We start from the raw sequence: 23,902 nt of genomic DNA on the forward strand, positions 1-23,902 counted from the left end.
TCGGCCGTAATTTTAGTAGTGCTTTTTGGTAAAAACTAAAATGTTAAATTGGGCCATGTAACTGGAATGGTTTATTGTAGTTGAATGATTATTATATATCAATGGGCTTAGGCCCATGCGGTGGGTCAATTTAGTTAAGGTTAAATCTGATTAGGGGTGATTGGTTTGGATTTTTTTTTCCCGCTTAAATCAGACTTTCCGAAAAATAGTCTTATTCGTTAACCGATCATAAGATTTGTTATCGTCTTATATTTGATTTTTCTTTGTTGCTATTTGTATGCATCAGCTTGTAGCTGAACTTTCTTTTGCAAATCGTATTTATAAACCTGATATGTCAAAATATAACTTTAAAATGTAGACTTAGTGGTACCAAGGTTTTTCTGAATTATTTCGACACTGTAACTTTTTTTGATATAATCACAAATAATTTTACTGTAGTAGTAATTTCGACTATATCATCATTTGGTTTGGATTTAAGGAATTTTACTTTTAAAATAATTTTAACAGACAAAATTTTCTCAATCACACTTTTGCTTATTTTACTTAAAAGTCAGGTAGAGATGGCGGTAAGATTTTTTTTTGTTAAAATTAGATTAAAGTTTGTTTTCTTTCCTCTTTTCTAGTTTCCTTTTTGGAGTTACTTAAGCTTTAATCTCTCTGAAATGGTATGGTCAAATCGGATATGTAATTATTGGAATATAAAACAGGGGCATTACTGACATGCTCATGGTTATAACATAACCTTTAGTAGCAATTTATGTTCTGCAACATCTATCAGTTATATTATAAATTAAGTACGGCGTTATAACCTAACTTCTCAAAATTCACATAATTTTATCAAATTATGTGATAAAATACATATTCCTCTCATATAATTTAACCGAACACTATCTCACATTCTGGTGAACCCCTGGACAAACGCGCTAATTCCGTGATCAGATGATATTTCTCTCTCACGTCGGTTGCCTCTGGGGAGAAAATCGCGATCTTTAAACGCTTTGAATGTTTCAAGATAAACGATGCAAGATCTCTTTCTTTCTTCCATCCTCTGTAGTTTCTCCACTCAAAAGTCTCAAGAACGAACATCAACGTTTTAGGAACAGAGCTCGGTTCCTCCCAAAGAAAGATAGGACCTCCGCAAAGACCGTTATGGATCTGAGTGCATTATTAGACCATTAATGATTTAGACAAAAAAAAACCTGCAAAGCGTTTCATAGTTTCAAGGGGTTATATTTACCTCGTTAAGCTTGAGAGAACGAAGTTTCGGGGAATGTTGGAGCATATACATAAGTAACTCCCACAAAGTTTCACAAGTGCACAACTCCAAATGCACAAGCTGATGGAAGATACTACCAGTAGGAAACTTAGGCTGCATTACAAGATACCAAAAACGTAAATAAAGACCACAAGTTCGATGATTTGATCACAAAGGAATTCACTAATGTTGTCAAGTGCATACTACCTCTATTATTAAACATAACGAGAGGCGCTTGAGTGATTTAAGAGACATGAGAATATCTTCAACGTTGCAACAGGTAACTTGGACATATGCTTCCACGATCTCAGGCATATACTCAATCATACAATTCTCACAACTATCTGTAGTCTTTAAGTACTTCAAAGAAGGCGTATTCAGCACAAGCTCATAATCAGATGCTGAATCATAGATAAATCTCTGTAATGAAGGCACCCTAACCGAGAAAGTAATCACATTGTCCTCGTCGCCTCGATTCAAAACCAAGACTTCAAGAATAGGACATCTTGATAAAAGCTTCTTAGGAGTTTCATCGTCTAAGTAATCCACATATAACAGGTGAAGCATTTTGAGCAACTGAAAACATACCGGGAATCGAACATCCACAAGCGATACTTTTTTTAATTTTAGCACCACGAGTGTTCCACATGTATACAAGCTCAGAGGCAATCTAATATGCTCGTAAATATGATGATAATCGAAATTCAGCTCACGCAAACCTCTTTGTACTGCAATTCCAATCCAAAATACGATATCTACTTGGCTGCATTTCCGACGTAACTTGAATTGTAAACTCTCTAAAACCGGAGCTGTGTTTAATAGCAATGATCTATCCACAAACCGCACAAATGTCCCATGATCAGCATTCTCGTCGACATCAATGTACTCGAGTTTAGGCACCAACTTCCACAGATACCGCCATCGCTTGGACAAAAGACTAGTTTTCATCACATCTTTTGTGGGAAGCAATGACAGTATCTGCAAGATGAAATCATTGGGCAACAAACTGATACAGTCCATATAGCTCTCCCAAAGATTTTGCATTGCTTGATACAATCTGTATAGAAACAAGAATTCGAATGCTTTTTCATATGGAATAAATCAAATCGAACTAATTCCATTAAAAGCGAGATTGAAATTAACCCAAGAGAATCAGTCAATGCTATAAGGAAGTTAAACGAAGTAAGAAATGGTTTTTACCTGCTGCTTCTCGACAATGGCAAGGAAAGGAAATCGTCGTCACTGAGGAGTGAAGAACCCTAATTACACATTTTGCCCTCTTTTCTTTCTTCTATTTTTCCATTTGTCTCGTATTTTTGTTTTATGTCATAAAGATTTAATTTTTAAACTGAAATATTATTAATTAACGGCCCAACCCAAAAGGGATAAGTCAACAAAAAAAAGAAAAGGGTTGACCAAAAAGAGAAACAGAGCAAATGGTCTGTATGGACTGTATCAGTTTGTTGCCCAATGATTTCATCTTGCAGAGCTAAAAGTTCATCTGATTCATTAGAGCCTTTTTTTCCAAACTGCTTATGAATCAGATGGTTTCAAACTTTTAGCTAAAGACAAGCTGACATGTCGTTGAACCTCTAGGCAAAAGTGCCAACTCTGTGAAAATTTCATTTTCATCCTCCAAATTGGTGTCTACTGATGAGAAAATCGCTTTCTTTAAATGAAACGAATGTTTCAAGAGAAACGTCGCGAGTTGTTTTTCTACATTCCATCCTCTGTAGTTTCTCCACTCCAAAGTTTCAAGTCCGAACATCAATGTTTCAGGAACACATCTCGGCTCATCATCCCGATGTTCCCATAATTCTCCAATATGACAGCCATGTCTCTGCGGATATATCATTAGACCAGTACTAAAGATTAGAGATGAGACTGACAAAAACCCACGAACCCCAAAAAGTTTCTAAGGGGTTATGTGTTTCACCTCATTGAGTTTGAGAGCTCCTAGTTTTGGAGAATGTTTGAGAAAAGACAGAAGTAGTTCCCATCCTGTTGCACATGTGCAAAACTCCAAGTCTACAAGCTGATTGAACATTTTACCAGTAGGAAACGGTGACTGCAAATAAAATCATAAAGACAATATAAAACTATATATGTTACTGGTTTTCTACTTTCAAGGAAAATTTTAAGTTTTTAGTAACTTACCTCTGAGGGTAGACATAGGGAGAGGCGTTTGACCGATGTAAGAGAACCGAGGATATTGTCGGTGTTCCAATAGATAACCTCTACATTTGCAGCCACGATCTCAGGCATTTTCTCAACCATACACTCGTAACCGAGATCGGAAATCTTTAAGCACTTTAAAGAAGGAGCATTCAACACAAAATCAGTCTCATCACCAGATACTCCACAATAGGTTTCTTTTGTAGCGAAGGCACCATAATAGAAAATGTTGTTACATTGTCATCTCTATCTCGGTTCACGACCAAGTCTTCAAGAATTGGGCAGCTTGATAAAAGCTTACGAGGGGATTCATCGTCTAAGTAAATCACCCAACTAAGGTGCAATGTTTTGAGGATTGGAAAACTAACCGGGAATTTAACATCCGCAAGCGATACATTGGTAAGTTTAAGCACCACGAGTGTCCCGCATGTAAACAAGCGTTGAGGTAATCTGCTACTGCTAGGCTCATTAAAATCGGAATGATAGTAATAGAAATCACGCAAACCTCGTTCCGCAGCAATTCTAACCCAAAATCCGATATCTACGTCGCTGCATTGCCTACGAAACTTGAAATGCAAACTCTCTAAGACTGGAGCCGTGTTTAACAGCAAAGACCTGTCCACAAACAGCAGAAATCTCCCATGATCAGCATTCTCATCACAATCGATGTACTTGAGTTTCGGTACCAACTTCCAAAGATTCCGCCATCGTTTCGACAAAACACTTGTCTTCAAGACATCTTTTGTGGTAAGCAATGAAAGTAAATGTAACAGTACATCATCGGGCAAGAAACTGATCCTGTCCATAGGACTCTCCAAGCTTTAAATCCAATGATTTTTTCTGACAACACAAAGAAATGAAAACCCTAAATCAGAAATGAGGAGACCAGAGATTCAGTTTTCTTTTTTTTTTCAATGCGAGAATATCCCAACTGAAGAAGAAAACGCTATTCAAAGTTTGATGCTTTGTCAAGTTCACTGGGAAAATCATAAGTAACAACGGTTTAAAGATAATAGAGGAAATAAATCTAAGGGCCGGGTGTGATTAATTGGTGTTTATAAAAGAACATGATTGTTATGTCTTTTATATTTTAATAATTTCAGATTTAATTTTAATGTATTAAAATTTATATGGGTAGATTTGAATTAACTGAATTTAATAAGATATTAGATCATGACCCGCACGTACGTGCGGGATTTCATATTTTTAAAAAAGTTCTAACAAATTTTAATTCAATATAAATTATTTCGTTGTTTTTATGATATATATTTTAGTGTATTAGATTTGGATTCACACGTATGTGTAGAGATATTTTTATAGAAATTGTTATATAGATTTTAAAAATATAAAATATTTTGTTGTGTTAGTGAACTTTATAATAGTACAAATAATATAAAATTAGAGTAATAAACGAAATTCAGTTGCATTATTGCATAGTTATATTTTAAGATCCGGACCTACACGTACGTGCGAAATTATATTTAAGATAAAACTGAGATATAATTTAGTTGCAAAAGTTAAATGATGTTACTTTTTTTATTTTCTAAACTAATCAAAACATTTCTAATAGTTTGATTACATGTGTTAAATAGGATATAGATTCGGTTTGAGTTTGGTTATTTCATGTATATTAGCTAGGCGTAACTATTTTAGAACGGAAAACATATCCCGTCCTATATCTCTCATAAATTCTTGGTCCCATAACCCGTCTTGTATACGTGAAATAAAAATATGACAGTCCAGTATCCGGCATAAATAGAATATGTGTAACTGAAAACGTACGTACAGGGTTATGTATGTAAACAAATTTATTTTATATAGTGCTCATAACCTGAACTCATACCAATTGGGTATTTAGTTTGATTTTTAATTTATGTTCCCCTCACATCCCGTCTCGTAATTCTTATTCTCATTTCATTCCAGTAAAATCATGTTCTAAATTTTTATTTGCGTACTTTTAAATACCATACAATTCATACTGTGAGTTTTGTAGATTACTATATATGCTGCTAAAGTTACAAATATATTTTAACAAATTTATTAATGTTTCTTTCTTTAGCTAATTTTGCATATTCTTCTTTTTATTGTTTAATCATAATTAATTTGATTTTTGGACTAAAAATAAAAATTTGAGATACATCTTTAAAAGGGATATGCTATTGCTGCATAATTTGTTTTGAATTCAAAATATATAATTAGTTTACATTATTTGAAAATTGTGTGCAATATATTAGGGATTTATTTAAAGAAGATCCGGTTGAAAAACAAAAAATAAAACGCAAAATAATTTAGAAATTAATATATACAATCTATTGTTAGATATTTATCAAACTTGCTTTAAACGAAGGCTATAATGATAATTACTTTAAATTTCTTATTATTTGAGTTTATTTCATCATAAATATAAAGAGTTGTTAATACCTAATATCGTATTTTAGAAATTGTGAAATAAAATTTTGTTTTATATTTTAAAATTTGTGAAAATATTATAACAAAACTGAATCTTAAAATATTTGTATTTATTTTTCTTACAAAATTTTAAATTTAATTTTAAAGTCCTCCATTGATAAATCTAAATGATAGTGTTTTTAATTTTGAATTAAAATGATATTATTTTTCTTTTTATTTTTAATATAGAATAGTCTATTAAAATTTGTTTTATTTTTGAATTAAAATCTTAGTTGGATATCAAATCTTAGTTTTTCAATTCCTATTGATTAACAATTTTTTAAAATTAATTTCAAATTTTCGTTTATAATTAATAAGAGAGAGAAATTAGTTTATTTTTTTGGAAATTAATAATTATTTAAAAGAATTAAACTATTTTTTATTTAAATATATTAATTTTTTATTACTATTGTACCCTTAATGAAGTTATTTAAAAACACTAAAAACTAATGGCATTTTTTGTAATTTTTTACCCTTTATAAGGTTATTTATTATCCAATGCTTCCCAATTAATAATATAGATATTAGCTATAAAAGCTTAAATGAAAGATGCGAAATATTTTGATGGTGTGAATGGTGCACAATCAAATTTGAGGGTTCCACTATTCACACCCTAAAAACAAGGGTTTGTTGGAGTTTAAAAAACTTTAAAATTGGAGTGTTTGAGAGCTTGTTGGAGATCCTCTCGCGAAGAGAGGGAAAAGAAAAGTGTGAGAGAAAAGGAATATAAAAGTGGGAGAGACCCGGAAAAGTTTTTTACTTTTTTTTGTTGGAGGGAGATATTACTCTCATTTATTATTTTATTCTACTTTTAGTGGAAAAAATTTCTCACTCATAGTTATGTGATTGGTGAAAGAGAGGGATTTAGAGGAAGTATAATTCAGAGCATAAACAATACCCATTAAACATAAATTGAAATATACCCAAAAATCATCATTCAGAAGAGAGTAAGAAAATGACTAACCTTGAAACTTTAACTAGTAGTTATGCCGTCATTTATTTTGTGCTGGAGTTCAAGTTTCATCATGTCGATGCTAGAGATCTGACACAAAATTTATATAACGAATTTTCCTATTAATCGCAACTGAAGTTCGACAATTACATGAGAGTAATGTCGAGCTAATTGATTACAAACATGAATCTAAGAGCCGAGCTGAATTGCCGAGCAAATTGATTGAAAATAAAGACTAGGAAAGCCGAGCTAAAGGATACTTGTTTTCTCCAGCTCTTTTTATGTGAACGCGGCGGATCCCCTTCTTGATAATGCGATTTCCCTATTTATAAGGACAACATTGTGATCTAGGGCTTTTCTTTTTCTTGAAAATTCCCCATTTTGCCCCTCCAAAGTCGGTGGTGATCTTTTGGGCCGAGCCGGTTGTGAGGTAGGCCGAACTCTTTTGTCTGGTAGTTAAAGATGAATTTGTTTAATTTTAGATTTGGCCCAAACTCAAATGAAGGGGAGTAACACATGTCCAACACATCATATTATTCTGAATTATATATGAGTAAAACATCTCTCAAATAATAAACACTTTAAATTATTAATTTCTCCTGTTTCGAGTTGGCTAAGTATAAAAATTAGCGCGATTAGGTAAAATATATTATATTTTAAAACTCTTATGTAGATATATGGTCCAAATAATATTATAAATTACCAATTCTATAAATTTACACAAATATAGCTAAAATAAGTATATGATTCTAATGTTGTTTGTATTTCCTTATATATATATATATATATATATTTTTTTTGTTGTATTACACATTTGTTGGTGTGTTATGTTTTTGAAAGAGTGGCAAGAAATTTGGATTCCACTTTAATATCATACGATCGAAACGATATAGGCAAACATTAGTATTTATTTTTGCAAATATAAAAAATCTAGAATAACTCACATAAATAGCTAACTAACACTCTCACTAGCCGTTTTAAAAAAGGCAATTCTTTGAATCCAAAAGACCCTTGCATGTTCAAGCATGAACTAGTTCATATCATAAGGTCCATCAAAATACTCTGTGCACATAAGCCATCGGCACAAAACACCTTAACATGTTTTCTTTGGTTACACAATTTCATTTGAAGACCAGCATGCGTTGGGTTTGTTTCTTAAATTGCGCTTTTGTAAATATTCAAATGGGTTTCATTGCTCAAGTTTGTTTTTTCCGGATCAGGAACATCAACAAGAACCGCACCACGAAGAACCAAGGACTCGAGTGTTTTACAAGTATACAAACTCTAATTTGATTCTCGCTTTTGAGCTTAAGTTCGGAATATTTCTTGTTATTTCGCCGACTTTTGTATAATCAATCATATATTCCAATACGCTTTTGTCAATAAAGTTACGGATGACCAACAAAACAATCTAATCCCATAGTAAAACTAATCATTTTAGCGCTAATCTACTCGAAATAAAGGCGAAAGTCAACAAAGAAGAAAAGGCTTGATTGACCAAGGAGAGAAACAGAGCAAATGCTTTAAGAGATGCAACAAAACTGGTTTCGAGACATTTTTCCCAAACTGCTTATGAATCAGATGGTTTCAAACTTTTAGTCAAAGACGAGCTGACATGTCGTTGAACCTCTAGACAAAAGTGCCAATTCTGTGAGCATTCGATGTTGCTTCTCCAAAGTGGTGACTACTGGTGAGAAACTCGCTGTCTTTAAACGACAAGAATGTTTCAAAATAAACGTCGCTAGTTCTTTCTCTAAATACCATCCTCGGTAGTTTCTCCACTCCAAAGTTTGAAGTCCGAACATCAACGTTTCAGGAACAGAACTCGGCTCATCCCAACGACGCCTTCGATTTCCAAGAAAATTGTTATGTCTCTGAGTATATATCATTACACCAGTACTAAATATTAGAGATACAAAAAAACCCGCAAGAGACGTTGAAAGTTTTGGTTTAAATGTTTTACCTCATTGAGTTTGAGAGCTCGTAGTTTTGGAGAATCTTTGAGTAGATACATAAGTACATCCCATTCTAATTCACATGTGCAAAACTCCAAGTCTACAAGCTGATGGAAGATTTTACCAATAGGAAACGACGACTGCATATAGAATCAAAAAGAAAATGAAACTATGTAATTTTTGTCAAAATTTGTTTTTTACTTTTAAGGGAAATTAAGTGTTTAGTAATATACCTCCATTGGTAAGCATAGCGAGAGGCGTTTGAGTGATGTAAGAGAACCGAGGAGATTGTCGGTATTCCAATAGATAACCTCGACATTTGCAGCCACGATCTCAGGCATTTTCTCAATCTTACACTCATAACCGCCATCTAAAATTTCCAAGGACTTCAACGAAGGAGCATTCAACACAAACTCGGATTCATTTTCGAGAGCACCAGATTTTCCATTATAAAATAACTTTTGTAATGTAGGAACCGTAATTGAAAAGGTTGTTGTTACATTATCATCTATAACTCGGTTTACGACCAAGACTTCAAGAATTGGGCAGCTTGATAAAAGCTTCTGAGGGGATTCATCGTCTAAGTAAATCACCCAACCAAGGTGCAATGTTTTGAGGCACTGAAAACTAACCGGGAATTTAACATCCGCAAGCGATACATTGGTAAGTTTAAGCACCACGAGTGTTCCGCAGGTAAACAAGCTTTGTGGTAATCTGCTAGGCTCATTAAAAATGGGATGATAAAAATCGAAATCACGCAAACCTCGTTCCGCAGCAATTCTAACCCAAAATCCGATATCTACGTCGCTGCATTGCCTACGAAACTTGAAATGCAAACTCTCTAAGACTGGAGCCGTGTTTAATAGCAAAGACCTGTCCACAAACAGCAGAAATCTCCCATGATCAGCATTCTCATCACAATCGATGTACTTGAGTTTCGGTACCAACTTCCAAAGATTCCGCCATCGTTTGGACAAAACACTTGTCTTCAAGACATCTTTTGTGGTAAGCAATGAAAGTAAATGTAACAGGACATCATCGGGCAAGAAACTGATCCTATCCATAGGACTCTCCAAGCTGTTAATCCAATGATTTTTCTGTCAATAAAGAGAGATGAAAAACCTAAATCAGAAATGAGGAGACCAGCGATTCAATTTTCATTATTCCCGATTCTGTATAATCTTGAGAATTCAACAAGAATATCCAAAAATAAAAACGTGATGCTTTCTCACGTTCACCAGGAAATTCATAAGTAACAAGGGTTTATAGAAAACAGAGGAATAGAATCTAAACAAAACACATTATTGAAAAATACTCAAAAATCATCATTCAGAAGAGAGTAATTAAGAAATGGCTAACCTTGGAACCCTAGTAATTTGTAATTATGCCGTCATTTATTTTGTACTCGAGTTCAAGTTCCATCTGATTATTTTGGGTTCATACTTTTTTATAGAAGGGTATATACGGAAAGAGTGGCAAGTAATCAAAACTCAAAATCCTTCACTAAGTAGCTAAGTAAAAAAAAAGCAGTTCTTTGAATCCAAAAGACCCTTACATGTTCAAGCATGAACTAGTTCATATGATAAGGTCCATTAAAAAGACTCTGTGCACATAAGCAATCGACACGAGACACCTTCACATGTTCTTCTTGGTTACATAATTTCAGTTGAAGACAAGCTCTGCTCACATAGTCACATGTTGGTGAGGCTCTTGATGACAAAGTTAGCTCCTTCAACATGTGGAATTTTTGTTTCAGATTGGTGGATTTCGAGAAGATAATCAGTCTTTATAACTTGTCCACAGTCCACTCAAAGGTTTTCAGATTGGATGAGACACATTCAGCAACATAACCTTGGCTGATTCCAAACGGGTCGAGCGGTCTGCGCCACATGGTTCTGTGGTAAAATGAGCTACCAAATGCAGTAACACATTTAGAACCTAAGAGTTGACCTTTGCACATGAAAACATTGGACTCTTTTTTTTTTTGGACCAAGGAAACCGCATCATTTGAGTTTAGGCAAAAGTGTATGTACTAGTTTGAGTTTGAGAACTCGTAGTTTAGGAGAATCTTGCAACAGAGACATAAGTAAATGCAATTTAGCAATCCATAAAGCAAAGAGTCAGGTACACTGAAAACTTTAACAACAAACTCCATAAGAGGAAATAAAACTCAAAAACGAAAAAAAGATCTGAAGAAGTTTGGTCTGAGAGTGATCAGCATGCAATTTTCAATTAAATACAAGCTCACAAGTGGGTGAAACCCTTGGCGACAAGGCTAACTCCTGAAGCATCTGCAGTTTCTTGTTGGCATCAATCGATTTAGCGGTAAAACTCGCCTTCTTCAAACAAACTGCGGTTTTAAAGATATATGTCGAAAGTTCTTTCTCTTCTTGCGTCCCTCCATACTCTACCCACTCCAAAATTTCAAGATTTGATGAAAAACATCTTGGAACAGAGCCCGGTTGATTCCAGTGAGGCCGGGGATTTGTAAGAGGATGACACTGAGAATCCATAAGGTTGCAATGTACAGTGCATCAGAATCATCATAGAATTGAAATTCAACGCTAAAGCAAATGTAGATCAAGAATAGTGATGATAAAACACACCTGATTGATTTTGATAACCTTTAAGCTAGGCGAATCTTCAACCAGATGCATGAATAGATCGAGCCACTCTGATTTGCATGTACATACCTCCAAATGTTTGAGTCTATGGAAGCAGCTACCAACAGGATACACAACCTGTATAAAAAGGATAAGAGACAGTATAAACATACATATAATGCTTAAAGACCGAGATTTAAGGCTGAAAGAAAAATTACTAAGAGACCAACAAATTTACCTCTGTAGCAGATAAACATAAACGAATATGCTCAACGGAAACAAGAGAATGCAGAAGCTTCTCGGGTTGGCTGAGAATAACCTCAATTGTGGCCTTCACCACAGCATTGATGTTAATAATCTCGCTAACCGAAAAACCACCCGAACGATCTACAATGTGCAAGTATTTCAAAGAAGGAGCATCTAACACAAGTCCTGTGATTCCACTAGAAGTTTTCGACGGGTCAATCATAGAATACCACCTTTTCTTTCTTTTTGGGACAAAAGATAACTTCTTCAAGGAAGGCAGTATAATCTTGAAACTCAGCGCGCAGGAATGTATATAACATTGTTGTATGAACAAGTCTTCAAGAACAGGACAATTGGGTAAAAGTCTAAGGAGAGAACTGGCGTTGGAGTATATCATAGATTTGAGGGACAAAGTTTTCAGAGACCTTAGACAAACGAGATCAGGAACATCCAAATAACCTTTCTTCAATTTCAAGACCACAAGTGTATCACAAGTGTAAAGATTTTTTGGAAGAAAACTATGCCGCGGATCTAAGCAGCCATCGTATTCGAGTTTGAGCTCCATTAGACCACGTTTCACAGCGATTCCAAACCAGATTGCAATATCATCATATGAGCATCGTCGACCTAACTTGAGATAGAGACTTTGTAGAACAAGACCTTCACGTGACATCAACAATCTGTCGACAAACCGTCGAAAATTCCCATAATCAGGCTCTTGATAACCCCAAGTTTCGGGAAAGTGAGTGCTATCATCAAACTCAAGTTTTGGCACCAACAACCACTGAGACTTAAAGCGTTTAGACAAAAGCATAGTTGGCATAACATCTTGTGTCCGAAGAAATGACAAAATCTTCGATAGGGTTTCGTCTGGTAAGTGACTAATTCTATCCATAGAAACTGAGGAATCTAATTAGCTCAAGACTAAAAACCTACACATGAAAAGGACCAACCTTTAGAGAGATTGGAAGATGAAACAGTAACAAAGTTGGGATTTTTCCAAGTGATTCGTTTCAAAAGAATAGAATAAGAAGAGATTACAACTACAAGGAGTGATATTGAATTGGAGAATTGAAATGACACCGAAACGTAATCACTAAAATCTAATTAAGGATCCAGAAATCGATTTGGTCGTTTGAAGATAGAATATAACAGTGACGGAGCTCGAGTGAGAAAGAGAGCGAGAGTGATAGAGAGAGAGAGAGAGAGAGAGAGAGGAATTGCAACAAACCTGCAACAATCCGACGAGAGATCGGCGAGAGATGTAAGGGAGTGAGGAACCCTATAAATCTCACTTCTTTTGTCGAGAGAACCAGAGAGGAAGAGCAAAGGTTCGTTGTAATTTTTCTAAGTTTTAAAAGGGTATTTTAGTCATTTGCTATTTTTGACTGCATAGATTGCTAGAATAGAACCCCTAGTTCTGCATAAATGCCAATAAATAAGGCTATAAGAAGAAACCAACAATGGTAGCAACAAGTTACTAGTCTTTTAACCTTGGATCTAACTCCTAGCAACCAAATGTTTACCTATTCCATGGAAGTTCAGCCATATCTTTGAATGCAATCTCGCATATTGAACTCCTAGATAACATTGACAACTCCATGAGCATCGCAAGCTTCTCTTCAGGATCTACTGATTTGTGATAGAAGGTTGCCGCCTTTAAACGACCAGAGTTTTTTAAGATGAATCTAGCGACTTGTTTCTCTACTTCTCTTCCTTCGTATGGTATCCATATGAAAGTTTCGAGACTTAGTTCGGGAACATAGCTTGGTTCACTCCAGCACGGCCATATATGTCCATTCCGAATTATATGGTACTAAGACACAAAAGGAAACAAAGTATTAGCCGCATTGTACTCATCAAAACTGAACAAAAGTTGAAATGGTTATATGAATCATTTTAGTATTAGAGAGTAAATCTTATTGTACCTGTTCTACTTTGAGAAATCTTAGTTTAGGCGAATCTTTGAGAAGACGCATAAGAAGATTCAACCACTCTGTTTTGCAAATACATAGCTCCAACCGTTCAAGCTGGCTATATGTTCTTCCTTCATGATATGCTTCCTATATATATAAAATGTAAAGTAAACAATGAAAGATTTAGTATGACGAAAACCCGCGCAACTTGTGTTCGATCAGAGAACAATAAGAAAAAAATCAATTACCATGGAAGTGGATAAACATATATAAAGTTGTTTAACTGAAGCAATAGGTCCTAGAAGCTCCTTAGTGCAACTATAGCCGACGTCGAGGTATGCCTTCACAATCTTAGGCATTTTCTTCTCAATGAGAAAAAACCCACTTGAATAATCCAAAATGTTCAAGATTTTCAAAGAAGGAGCATCTATCACTGACCCATGTGCATTGTCTTTAGGTCTATATGGTGATGTACTGAACACTAAACTCTCTAAAGAAGGCACCCTAATTGTGAAGTTGAATACATAATCATCCTCACATCGGTCAACAGCCAAGTCTTCAAGAACAGGACAATTGGATAAAAGCTTGTTGACAAATTCATCACGACCTATGTACTTGATTCGTATAAGACTCAATTTCTTAAGACATGGGAAAGAAATTATTGGAGAATAAAAATCATCAAGGAACGCGTTATTTAGACTCAATGTCACAAGCAAGCAGCTTCCTGGAATAAAGACTAGAGTTTGAGTATAAAAATGTGAAAAATCAGTCTCGATGATCAGCTCGCGCAAACATCGTCTCATAGCACATGCTCCAATATCTACAATATCAGCAGTATTTTGATTGAGTTTGAAACACAAACTTTCTAGAACCGGAGCTTCGTGTAACTGCAAATAACTGTTAACAAATTGAGCGATGTTATAATCATATTCAAGTTTTGGCACAAACTTCCAAAGAAACCTCCATCGTCTTGACAGCACCATTGTGGCCGCGACATCTTTCGCAGGTAGTAACGACAATACTTTCAAAAGAAGTTCATCGGGCAACTCACTTATCATATCCATTCGATCAACAGACTTCTCTGTCCACACCTATAAAACCAAACATAACAAAATAAGGGTTTTGAATAGCTTGAAAACAGAGAGAAGATTACAACAAAAAAACAAAATAGTAGTTTTAGATTCTTAAATTCCAAATAGTGATCATTCTTTTTTTGAACATATTACTCCGAGATTCAAAAAATAAAAATGAAAAAAAAATAGACGAAACTCACACCGAATACAATTTTGAAACCGTGAGATAGGTCTCTCTATATTGAGAGACGACGGAAACTACACAATGAGAGTCTTCTTAGCACACAAATTGTTTACTATTTAGCTGGAAAAATCAGGTACAATTTTCTTGTTTTACATATTATTTCATTGAAGGAAAAACTTATCCAAGATTCAAACTTATCCAAAGGTTATATATATATATATTTTTTTCTGATTTTATGGTAAATTAAAAAAAAAAAGAATGAAATGCTAATTTTTTTTTCTTTTCGTTTACTGTTATCTTTTTTTTGGTCAGTGGCCAATAACAACAGCAAATTTTGCACTTAAAAACAACGATAAAATTATGAATTTTACACTTTACTACTTTAGCAAATTTTGGGTATAACATTCAACCCTTCTAGTTTCTACTAACGCAGTTATAGACTTTCCATAAACAAGGATTCAATATAACTGCAAACTTTAACATGAAACTCCATAAGAGAAAGGAAAAAAAAACGAATGTTGCATACGTACACTGTCACTTTTTAAGAGTAGAATCAAATAATTTGTCAAAAGAAGAAGACATGTTGTTGAGAAGTATCTGAAGAGGTTTGATCTGAGAGTGATCACTGATTAGCTTGAACATTTCAATTGAATACAAGCTCACAAGTGGATGAAACCCTTCGCGACAACGATAACTTCTGAAGCATCTGCAGTTTCTTCTTGTCATCATTGGAATTAGCGGTGAAACTCGCCTTCTTTAAACAAACTGCGGTTTTCAAGATATATGTCGAAAGCTCTTTCTCTTCTTGCGTTCCTTCGTACTTGATCCACTCCCAAATTTCAAGATTTGAGGACAAACATCTTGGAACAGAGCTCGGTTGATTCCAGCGAGGCCGGACATAGTTAGCAGGATGACACTGATAATCAATAGGGTTACAATTTTTTTTTAAAACACAAATCTGATTCAAGGAGACACACAATAAAACATACCTGATTGATTTTGATAACCTTTAAACTAGGTGAATCTTCGAGCAGATGCATAAACAAATCGAGCCACTCTGATTTGCAAGTACATACCTCCAAATGTTTGAGTCTATGGAAGCAACTACCAACAGGATACACAACCTGCATAACAAGGATAGGAGACAGAATAAACATACGAGCAATGTGATGGTCAAAGACTAATATTCAAGGCTGAAAAGAACAATAAGAAACGAAAAAATTACCTCTGAAGCTGATAAACATAAACGAATATGCTCGGCTGAAGAAAGAGAATGCAGAAGCTTCTCGGGTCGGCTAAGATTAATATGAATATTGGCCTTAACCATCTCATTGATGTTCAAACTCTTGATAACTAAAAGGTCAGGCGAACTATCTACAATGTGCATGTATTTCAAAGAAGGAGCATCTATCTCAAGTTCCTTGATTCCATAATAGTTCAAAGATAATCTCTTCAAGGAAGGCACTACAATCTGGAAAATCAGACCGGGATTGGAATAGGGTCTTCTTTGTATGAGCAAGTCTTCAAGAACAGGACAATTGGGTAAAAGTCTAAGGAGAGAACGCTGGTTAGAGAAAAACACAGATTTGAGGGATAAAGTTTTGAGAGACCTTAGACAAACTAGGTCAGGAACATCCAAACCAACATATTTAAGTTTTAAGACCACAAGTGTTTCACAAGTTGTATATAGAATTTTTGGAAGAAAATGCCTGCACTTCGAGTATACGTATGAGCGTAAGTTTGACTCTGTGCATTCGAGTTTCAGCTCCACTAGACTACGTTTCAACGCGCTTCTAACCCAAATCGCAACATCTCCATCTGTGAAATGTCGACCTAATTTGAGATACAGACTTTGTAGAACCTGACCTTCCAGTGACATCAAAGATCTGTCCACAAACTGCCGAAATATTCTATAATCAGGCTCTAAAGCTCCCCCAAACAGAGGTTTGGGAAAGTGAGTACTATCATCAAACTCGAGTCTTGATACAAACATCCAGAGAGACTTAAAGCGTTTAGACAAAAGCATGGTTCGCATAACATCTTTTGTCTGAAGCAATGACAAAATCTTCGATAGGACTTCGTCAGGTAAGTGACTGATTCTATCCATTATATTTCGGAAACCAGAGACGAATGTTAGCTCAAGAAAAAAGGTATCTCAATGTTTTCTCGATTAACCTACACATGATAAGGAACCAGACAATCCCATGTATTAGAGAGATTGGAAGACGATTGAAGTGAAACAACGACAGGATCTTACGAAGTGATTCGTTTCAAAAAGCGAATTGTAAGAAGAGATCACAAGGGAAGGAAATAACTCACTCTGTTCCCTCGCCTATGAACCCTAATAGAAACTTGAGGACGGCGATGGCCTTAATAACAAAAATATTTGTTTTTTTTTCTTTCAGTTTTTGATTTATTTCCTTTTTGCGGTAGGTAAATTATTAAATACTCCATCCGTTTTCGAATAGTTGTCGTTTTAACTATATGCACACAAATTAAAAAACTATTAATGTTGTTAGTTTTTCAATATAAAAATATCATTAATTATCTACCTAAACATAATTTAACCAATAATAAATCAAGTTGCATAATAAAAATAAATATAAAAAATAAAAAAATAATAAATTTTGCATCGAAAACTGAAAACGACAACTAATTAAAAACAAAAAAATTTCTCTAAAACGACAACTATTCGAAAACGGAGGGAGTATTGTCTTTGATTATTTTTCTTTTTTTTTTGCATATATTGGATATTACTAATTTAATTACACTTTTCAGTTTTACGTTGCTTAATTTCTTAATGAATTACTAACAATTTTTAGCTTCAGGATCAAAATGTGAGTAACAATTTCTTTTGAAAAGTATAACTTAAAAAACTATAATTATATACGGTAACTTTAGAACCAAGTTTGCTAGGTTGAACCCTGAATTCCTCAAACATGTCATTATTAACCTACAAGCCTTATTTTTTTTAATAACTTTGGATCAAATTAAACCTCTAGTAACCAATTGTCACTGTTCCACTGGATCATGTACTCTCTTTGAATGGAAGCTGGCAGATTGAGCTCCTAGGTAACATTGACAACTACATGAGAACCTGATGTTTCTCTTTAGGATCTATTGATTTGTGGAATTGTGGTAGAAAGTTGCCGTCTTTAAACGACTTCCTAAGATGAATCTTGCAGCTTGTTTCTCTTCTTCTCTTCCTTCGTATCACACCCATTCAAAAGTCTAGACTCTCGAGACTTGACTAGAGACATTCAGGAAGATAACTCGGTTCACTCCAGCACGGTAGCCATACATGTTTAGACTGAATTTTGTGGTACTGAACTGAAAATGGTACAAGTATATAGCCGCATTAGACCCATATTATATGAATCATTTAGTGTTAAAGAACAAATGTGACTGTACTCATTCTAGTTTGAGAAATTTTAGTTCAGGGTAATATTTGAGACGATACAGATTAAACCACTTTGCTCGGCACGTACATAGCTCCAACCGTACAAGCCGGCTATATGTTCGTCTTTCATGATATGCTTCCTACATAAGATGTTAACAATGATAGATCCCACTGTCCCACATTTGTGTTGGAAAATAGATAGTTCATTTATTTAAAAACGAATTACGTACCATGGAAGTAAGGAAACACATATATAAAGTTTCTCGACTGAAGCAATAGATCATAGAAACATCTTAGTGCAACTATATTCTATGTCAGTATGTGCCTTTACAATCTTAGGTGTTTTATTCTCATTGTTACAAAACCCAAAAGAATCATCTTCAACGTCCAGCAATTTCAAAAAAGGAGCATTCAATCACAAACCTTAGCGCATCGCCTTAAACTTCTTTTTTTTGATGTAGAAGTTAACCATAAATTTATTAAATATGACACTCTAATGGTAAAGATCATCACATTGAAAAAGCCACATGTGTGGCTCCATGTGCACCGTCACTATCCTTTTAGTGATTGACACAAGAATTGGAGCAAAAACCACAAGATCAAGATGATAATCATGGAGATAAACCTAGGAAGATAGTATTTCTTTGTTTCTTAGTAAAGACGTAGAGAAAGAACATAACAAATTCAAGAGCTGAATTTGGAAAAGGAAAACATAAGAATTTCTGATACATGTTGCTTGACCACAATTACTTCACTCGAATGTAAGATGACATGTAGGTGAACGCCTTGACAAAAATGCCAACTCCTTGACCATCTCAAGTTTCTTGTCGCGGTCTGTGGATTTTGAGGAGATGGTTACCTTCTTTAAACAGCTTCCGTTTCTTAAAATGAATGCTACTACTTCTTTCTCTTCTTCTGCTCCTTCATATTCTGTCCATTCGAGAGTTTGAAGACTCGATATCACACATTCGGGGATTGAACTCGGTTCACTCCAGCACGGGCGTGGTTGGGGACCCGGACCACTATGGCCCTATAAATTGACGGGATAGAACTAGAAGTACAGTGAATTAGACCAAACAACATATCTATACTAAATTACTAATCCAAGGAAACTGAATAATTTGAGACGCATTATATGTACCTGTTCAAGTTTGAGAGCTCGTAAATTAGGTGAGTCTTTGAGAACACACATAAGTAGATTCAACCACTCACTTTCCCAAGTTCCTATCGTAAGAAAAACAAGACAGCAGAAGATACTACCATCAGGATATGCATCCTGCAATGTGTACAAGATCGCAAACACTCTACACCCTGTGTACAAACTCCTTGGAAGTATGGCTGGAGATGCACTAGAAGAGCTGTCGAACTCGAGAATCAGCCTACGCACAGAGCACTTATCAGCAGCTCTAATCCACACTCGAATATCTCCACTACCACATGTTTTACCAAGTCTGAAATGCAAAGTTTCTATAACTGGTGCCTCGTGCAGAAACAAAGACTTGTCTACAAACCACGAAAAACGTCCATATTCGAGATTCTGATAGCTATCATCATATACGAGTCTTGGCACCATCATCCAAAGCGGTTGCCATCGTTTGGACAAAACCATTGTGGCCACAACATCTCTTGCAGTAGGCAGTAAAGATAATATTTTCAAGAGCAATGCATCGGGCAACTCACTTATGCTATCCATAATTGAGAGCTAATTAACCCTTCCGCAAATCCTTATGCAGAAATCCTAAAGCCCTAGTGAAAACAGAAATCCCTAGCAAAAACAGAAACCGACCATCAAAATCATCTAATTGCAGCCGAAACATAAATGTTTTTTCTTTTAGTTCCAAACATTGATAGATGGATTTTGGGAATCTATCACTTTCATATCCGAAAAATAAAAGAGACGATAAATCATAAGAAAAATTCTACTTCACTTACAGTTAACTACCTAAAGCCTTCGTCACTTCTTCTTCTTCATCATCGAAGAATAATATACTCTAGTTTTTGTCTGCGATTAGTCAATAGAGACAAACCCTAAATCCTGAAATGGGTTCTCTCTTAAGCGTTCCCGCTCCTTTATAACCAAGTTATAAATTATTTTCTGCAAAAATAATAATGCGCTTCTAGCCATACCGGAAAATTTTAAACCAACCAATTAAGTTAGATTATTTGATCCAAGAAATCAAACCAAACCAACATAGCAACGCCCAATTTGTTGAAGAATCAAGTGTACAGTTTAAAACCGCAAAACATTACCAAATGACAATACTTATTCGGTATGTTTCTTTCTTCTAAGCAAGAACATAAGAAATTCTAAGAGCAAAATATAAGCTTTCCATATATCTAAGGTTTGGATCAAACACTCTCCAACCAGATATTACTAAGGTCAGACCATAGCTTTAGTCAAATGCAAGCTGACAGGTAGGTGAACGCCTGGGAAGCAACGACAACGCCTTTAGCATCTCAAGTTTCTTGTTAGGGTCGGTTGAATCAGTAGAGATAGTTGCCTTCTTTAAACATTTTGCGTTTCTTAAGATAAATGCTATTACTTTTTTCTCTTCTTCTGCTCCTTCATATTCTATCCATTCAAGAGTTTCGAGACTCCATATCACACATTCAGGAACTGAACTGGTACATATTGGAAATTATCAAACCAACCAAATAAACTAACTTTCGGTTTCAATTTAGTCACAATTATTTCAAACCAAGAAACTGAACAAACGCAAAACCATACTAAATCCTCAGAAAATTCTCAAAAGAAAAGAAAAGAATCATTACTCATAAGATGATTACTGCTGCATATATCATTCTAATAAATAGAGTCATAGAGACGTAGAGAAAGAAAACAAGAGAACTAAAACTCGAAATGATATGGAAAAGAAAACATCAAAAATGTGCAATAATGTTTCTAAGATTCAGAGAACAAAAATGAACCAACGTGATGTTACTGCATGTAGCTTCAGTTGGATAGAGTTAAGTTTTTTTAAATTGCGTTTCTAAAGATGAAAGTTGCTACTTCCTTCTCTTCTTTTGTTCCTCCATAATCATACCATTTAAGAGTTTTAAGACTCGATAACAGGCATTCAGGAACTGAGCTCGGTTCATTCCAGCAGGGTCGCGGTTCATCATCCAAAGCTTCATGGCAAAAATAAATTAAATAAGCTGAAATTAGTTAATGTAAAGTAGTGAATATGATTATAGAACCTGACATTAGACTGGAAAACTACCTGTGTAAGTTCGAGAGATTGTAGTTTAGGGGAATCTCTCAGCAAACACATAAGTAGATTCAACCACTCTGTATAACATGTGCCTATCTGTAAATGTACAAGACGGTGAAAGACGCTACCAACAGCATATGCATCCTGCAGCATAATAGGTAAATAAGCTATTTTAGTGGCAACATATTTGCAATGGTGGAACACTTAATTGTTTTAGTCATTCTTAAATAATTCTCTGAAAAGTAAATAAAATCAATTAAGAAGACGATAAGAGAATACACACAACATCACATACAGTTAGGATAATATTCTTACCTGAGTTACCTCTGAGGTTGATAAACATAAAGAGAGACGCTTGACTGAAGTAATAGAACTCAGAATATTCCCAAGATGAATATAAGCGACGTCAACATCTGCCTCTACAATATTAGGCATTTCATTCTCAATGACACAAAACCCACCTCCATAATTATCGAGAATGTCAAGTCTCTCTAAAGAAGGAGCGTCTATCACAAACCCAGCTGCAATACCTATATCTTCGAATTCTGCGACTGTTTTATTCAAGACTAAACTCTTGAGAGAAGGGACTTTTATGGTGAAAATGGTCACATTGTCATTTGGACATCGTTTCACAACCAAGCTTTTAAGAACAGGACAACTAGATAAAAGCCTCTGGACTAAATCGTCACTTGGGTATTTCATATATTTAAGGCTCAATTTCTTGAGAGATGGGAAAGAGATTGGAGAAGTGAAATCCACAAGAACCACTTTCTTTATTTTCAATTTTACAAGCATGCTACACCCTGTGTACAAACTCCTTGGAAGTATGACTGGAGCTGTACTGTTAAAACACCAGTCCGTCTTGATAATCAGCTTACGCACACAGCGTTTAAGTGCAGTTATGATCCATACTCCGATATCGGCACCAGAATTTTGACTAAGTTTGAAATGCAAAGTTTCTATAACTGGTGCCTCATGCAAAAGCAAAGACCTGTCCACAAACCGAGGAAAACTTCCAGAGCTATCATCATCATATATGAGTTTTGGCACAATCTTCCAAAGCAGTTGCCATCGTTTAGACAAAACCATTGTGGCCACAACATCTCTTGCAGGCAGAAAAGACAATATATTCAAGAGCAGTGCATTGGGCAATTCACTTATGCTATCCATTATTGAGAGCTAACCCCTCTTGAAGATCCTTCCGAAAAATCCCAAAACCCTCTATAGAAAACAGAAATCCACCCTAGAATTCAATGCGGAAGAACACTAGCAGCAGTCGATTTGTGTATCCAAACAGAGATCGATGAATTTTGTGAACCTATTTTACTTTCAAATCCAAAAGAATAGACGAAAAATCATAAGAAAATTCGCAAGGAAAGTGAAATACCTAAATCCTTGCGCCACTTCTCCTTGGGCTATCTTGTTTCTTTAGCCATAAGCTTCCTTTTAATAAACCCTAACGTCCTCTGTTCCCTATTTTTTTTTTTTTGCTTTTCACTTTGTAACAAGAATTAAAAATTACAGAAAAAAAAAATTCATCTGGTTATGCTCAAAAAGTCAAACCTAAACCGAACTGAGCCACGGCGGAAATCTTCAAATAAACATACTTTCGGTTTAAATTCAGTAACAAATATTTCAATCCAAGAAATCGAACACCAACATAACAAGCCAAGTTTGTGGAAAGTTAAGTCCAACCATACTAATAAATCGAAAAAAAAATATATGTTACAGAAGAAGAGAAAAGACCCATAAGATGATTAGTGCTGCATATAAACCAACTAACACATTAATTCTAACTTCTTCCGTTTGTTTCTTTCTTCTAAATATTATAGCAAAAACATATGAAACTCATAGAGATAATCAGTTGGCGGATCCAGGAAAGTATTTAGTATGAGGCACCATTTATTTTATTTGTTTTTTTTCAAAATTATTACATCTATGAAAATATAAATTTTGTAATAAAATATGTAATTCATCCATTCATATAGTTTGTTTCTTACAACCTATGTAGGTACTAAGGTACATAATGTATATAGATATACAATTTTGTAATACATTTCCATTTAAAAAAAGCATTTTTGAAATATATCACTACATTTACTATTTTAATTAATTAAAGAAATATCAAAACATATTTTGCTGAGAAGAAGTTGGAACTAATGAGGAAATGATTAAATTATTGTTTAAGATGAAGGAATAAAAAAGGGAAATGTGACACAAATGAGACTCGAACCTAGTGACCGGAGTTTTGGAATGTAGGAACCCTACCAATAATGCTAGGGTGTTATTAATAACCACTTGGATCAGATAATACAAAAGCTTTTAACATATCTTATGAGTTTACATATAAATATTCCTTTATGTTAATAGGTGTTTACATGGAAACACATTCCTCTAATCTGATTTGTGACCGTTATAGATACAAAGGTCTCTAAAACCAACCATGTAAAAAACATAGACAAGCCCAGCCTATGGAAGATTTC

General features: G+C 34.8%; 7 protein-coding genes and 1 pseudogene across 10 annotated transcripts; all 8 read right to left on the reverse strand.

Moving 5' to 3' along the window:
* Positions 1–681: 681 nt before the first annotated feature.
* Positions 682–2,550, reverse strand: LOC110224215 (FBD-associated F-box protein At5g56370-like). 2 transcript variants are annotated; one of them, XM_021010082.1, is made up of 4 exons: positions 2,456–2,550; positions 1,463–2,296; positions 1,238–1,369; positions 682–1,155 (listed from the first exon to the last, which is right to left on the reverse strand). In XM_021010082.1, the coding sequence occupies exons 2-4, from the start codon at positions 2,273–2,275 to the stop codon at positions 877–879; spliced, it is 1,224 nt and encodes a 407-aa protein (XP_020865741.1). In that variant the 5' UTR covers positions 2,276–2,296; positions 2,456–2,550; the 3' UTR covers positions 682–876. The 2 variants fall into 2 exon arrangements, with proteins under 2 accessions (XP_020865741.1, XP_020865736.1); XM_021010077.1 differs by having other exon boundaries at positions 1,463–2,312.
* Positions 2,551–2,664: 114 nt separating this feature from the next.
* Positions 2,665–7,141, reverse strand: LOC9302216 (annotated as a pseudogene).
* On the reverse strand, positions 3,413–12,903 carry LOC9302217 (FBD-associated F-box protein At5g56380). 2 transcript variants are annotated; one of them, XM_021010062.1, is made up of 5 exons: positions 12,866–12,903; positions 11,627–12,566; positions 11,392–11,526; positions 10,999–11,286; positions 3,413–3,484 (listed from the first exon to the last, which is right to left on the reverse strand). In XM_021010062.1, the coding sequence occupies exons 2-4, from the start codon at positions 12,527–12,529 to the stop codon at positions 11,014–11,016; spliced, it is 1,311 nt and encodes a 436-aa protein (XP_020865721.1). In that variant the 5' UTR covers positions 12,530–12,566; positions 12,866–12,903; the 3' UTR covers positions 3,413–3,484; positions 10,999–11,013. The 2 variants fall into 2 exon arrangements, with proteins under 2 accessions (XP_020865721.1, XP_002866143.2); XM_002866097.2 differs by lacking the exon at positions 3,413–3,484 and having other exon boundaries at positions 10,869–11,286.
* On the reverse strand, positions 8,104–9,878 carry LOC110224230 (FBD-associated F-box protein At5g56370-like). Its single transcript, XM_021010104.1, has 3 exons — positions 9,019–9,878; positions 8,794–8,925; positions 8,104–8,704 (listed from the first exon to the last, which is right to left on the reverse strand). Exons 1-3 carry the CDS (start codon positions 9,847–9,849, stop codon positions 8,426–8,428), a joined length of 1,242 nt encoding a protein of 413 aa, XP_020865763.1. The 5' UTR covers positions 9,850–9,878; the 3' UTR covers positions 8,104–8,425.
* LOC110224219 (probable FBD-associated F-box protein At1g32375) lies at positions 12,898–14,935 on the reverse strand. Its single transcript, XM_021010089.1, has 4 exons — positions 14,824–14,935; positions 13,799–14,641; positions 13,563–13,697; positions 12,898–13,450 (listed from the first exon to the last, which is right to left on the reverse strand). The coding sequence occupies exons 2-4, from the start codon at positions 14,612–14,614 to the stop codon at positions 13,157–13,159; spliced, it is 1,245 nt and encodes a 414-aa protein (XP_020865748.1). The 5' UTR covers positions 14,615–14,641; positions 14,824–14,935; the 3' UTR covers positions 12,898–13,156.
* A 186-nt stretch (positions 14,936–15,121) lies between these two features.
* Positions 15,122–17,197, reverse strand: LOC110224210 (FBD-associated F-box protein At5g56380-like). The gene is made up of 3 exons (XM_021010070.1): positions 16,033–17,197; positions 15,797–15,931; positions 15,122–15,723 (listed from the first exon to the last, which is right to left on the reverse strand). Exons 1-3 carry the CDS (start codon positions 16,912–16,914, stop codon positions 15,451–15,453), a joined length of 1,290 nt encoding a protein of 429 aa, XP_020865729.1. The 5' UTR covers positions 16,915–17,197; the 3' UTR covers positions 15,122–15,450.
* A 1,439-nt stretch (positions 17,198–18,636) lies between these two features.
* Positions 18,637–20,104, reverse strand: LOC9302218 (probable FBD-associated F-box protein At1g32375). The gene is made up of 2 exons (XM_021015582.1): positions 19,349–20,104; positions 18,637–19,237 (listed from the first exon to the last, which is right to left on the reverse strand). Exons 1-2 carry the CDS (start codon positions 19,898–19,900, stop codon positions 18,959–18,961), a joined length of 831 nt encoding a protein of 276 aa, XP_020871241.1. The 5' UTR covers positions 19,901–20,104; the 3' UTR covers positions 18,637–18,958.
* A 199-nt stretch (positions 20,105–20,303) lies between these two features.
* Positions 20,304–22,624, reverse strand: LOC110225834 (probable FBD-associated F-box protein At1g32375). Of its 2 annotated transcripts, XM_021015899.1 has the most exons (4): positions 21,744–22,624; positions 21,428–21,563; positions 21,252–21,345; positions 20,304–20,802 (listed from the first exon to the last, which is right to left on the reverse strand). In XM_021015899.1, exons 1-4 carry the CDS (start codon positions 22,587–22,589, stop codon positions 20,601–20,603), a joined length of 1,278 nt encoding a protein of 425 aa, XP_020871558.1. In that variant the 5' UTR covers positions 22,590–22,624; the 3' UTR covers positions 20,304–20,600. The 2 variants fall into 2 exon arrangements, 1 of the variants encoding a protein (XP_020871558.1); XR_002329972.1 differs by lacking the exon at positions 20,304–20,802 and having other exon boundaries at positions 21,056–21,336; positions 21,429–22,624.
* Between the last annotated feature and the right edge of the window lie 1,278 nt (positions 22,625–23,902).

Source organism: Arabidopsis lyrata, assembly GCF_000004255.2.
Source record: "Arabidopsis lyrata subsp. lyrata unplaced genomic scaffold ARALYscaffold_8, whole genome shotgun sequence".
In the NCBI taxonomy this organism is placed as follows: domain Eukaryota; kingdom Viridiplantae; phylum Streptophyta; class Magnoliopsida; order Brassicales; family Brassicaceae; genus Arabidopsis; species Arabidopsis lyrata.

Excerpts from the sequence above, each read along its gene's own strand:
- LOC110224215 (XM_021010077.1), bottom strand. The coding sequence starts at position 2,299 with ATGCAAAATCTTTGGGAGAGCTATATGGACTGTATCAGTTTGTTGCCC. Across the intron at positions 1,370-1,462 it reads CGTTATGTTTAATAATAGAG|CCTAAGTTTCCTACTGGTAG; the intron begins GTAGTATGCACT and ends CTTGTAATGCAG. Across the intron at positions 1,156-1,237 it reads GTTCTCTCAAGCTTAACGAG|ATCCATAACGGTCTTTGCGG; the intron begins GTAAATATAACC and ends TAATGCACTCAG.
- LOC110224230 (XM_021010104.1), bottom strand. The coding sequence starts at position 9,849 with ATGGATAGGATCAGTTTCTTGCCCGATGATGTCCTGTTACATTTACTT. Across the intron at positions 8,926-9,018 it reads CGCTATGCTTACCAATGGAG|TCGTCGTTTCCTATTGGTAA; the intron begins GTATATTACTAA and ends TTCTATATGCAG. Across the intron at positions 8,705-8,793 it reads GAGCTCTCAAACTCAATGAG|AGACATAACAATTTTCTTGG; the intron begins GTAAAACATTTA and ends ATATATACTCAG.
- LOC9302217 (XM_021010062.1), bottom strand. The coding sequence starts at position 12,529 with ATGGATAGAATTAGTCACTTACCAGACGAAACCCTATCGAAGATTTTG. Across the intron at positions 11,527-11,626 it reads TATGTTTATCTGCTACAGAG|GTTGTGTATCCTGTTGGTAG; the intron begins GTAAATTTGTTG and ends CTTTTTATACAG. Across the intron at positions 11,287-11,391 it reads AGGTTATCAAAATCAATCAG|TGTCATCCTCTTACAAATCC; the intron begins GTGTGTTTTATC and ends ATGGATTCTCAG.
- LOC110224219 (XM_021010089.1), bottom strand. The coding sequence starts at position 14,614 with ATGGATATGATAAGTGAGTTGCCCGATGAACTTCTTTTGAAAGTATTG. Across the intron at positions 13,698-13,798 it reads TATGTTTATCCACTTCCATG|GAAGCATATCATGAAGGAAG; the intron begins GTAATTGATTTT and ends TTATATATATAG. Across the intron at positions 13,451-13,562 it reads GATTTCTCAAAGTAGAACAG|TACCATATAATTCGGAATGG; the intron begins GTACAATAAGAT and ends TTTGTGTCTTAG.
- LOC110224210 (XM_021010070.1), bottom strand. The coding sequence starts at position 16,914 with ATGGATAGAATCAGTCACTTACCTGACGAAGTCCTATCGAAGATTTTG. Across the intron at positions 15,932-16,032 it reads TATGTTTATCAGCTTCAGAG|GTTGTGTATCCTGTTGGTAG; the intron begins GTAATTTTTTCG and ends CTTGTTATGCAG. Across the intron at positions 15,724-15,796 it reads AGGTTATCAAAATCAATCAG|TGTCATCCTGCTAACTATGT; the intron begins GTATGTTTTATT and ends ATTGATTATCAG.
- LOC9302218 (XM_021015582.1), bottom strand. The coding sequence starts at position 19,900 with ATGGATAGCATAAGTGAGTTGCCCGATGCATTGCTCTTGAAAATATTA. Across the intron at positions 19,238-19,348 it reads GAGCTCTCAAACTTGAACAG|GGCCATAGTGGTCCGGGTCC; the intron begins GTACATATAATG and ends GTCAATTTATAG.
- LOC110225834 (XM_021015899.1), bottom strand. The coding sequence starts at position 22,589 with ATGGATAGCATAAGTGAATTGCCCAATGCACTGCTCTTGAATATATTG. Across the intron at positions 21,564-21,743 it reads TATGTTTATCAACCTCAGAG|GATGCATATGCTGTTGGTAG; the intron begins GTAACTCAGGTA and ends ATTATGCTGCAG. Across the intron at positions 21,346-21,427 it reads ATCTCTCGAACTTACACAGG|GCCATGAAGCTTTGGATGAT; the intron begins TAGTTTTCCAGT and ends TAATTTATTTTT.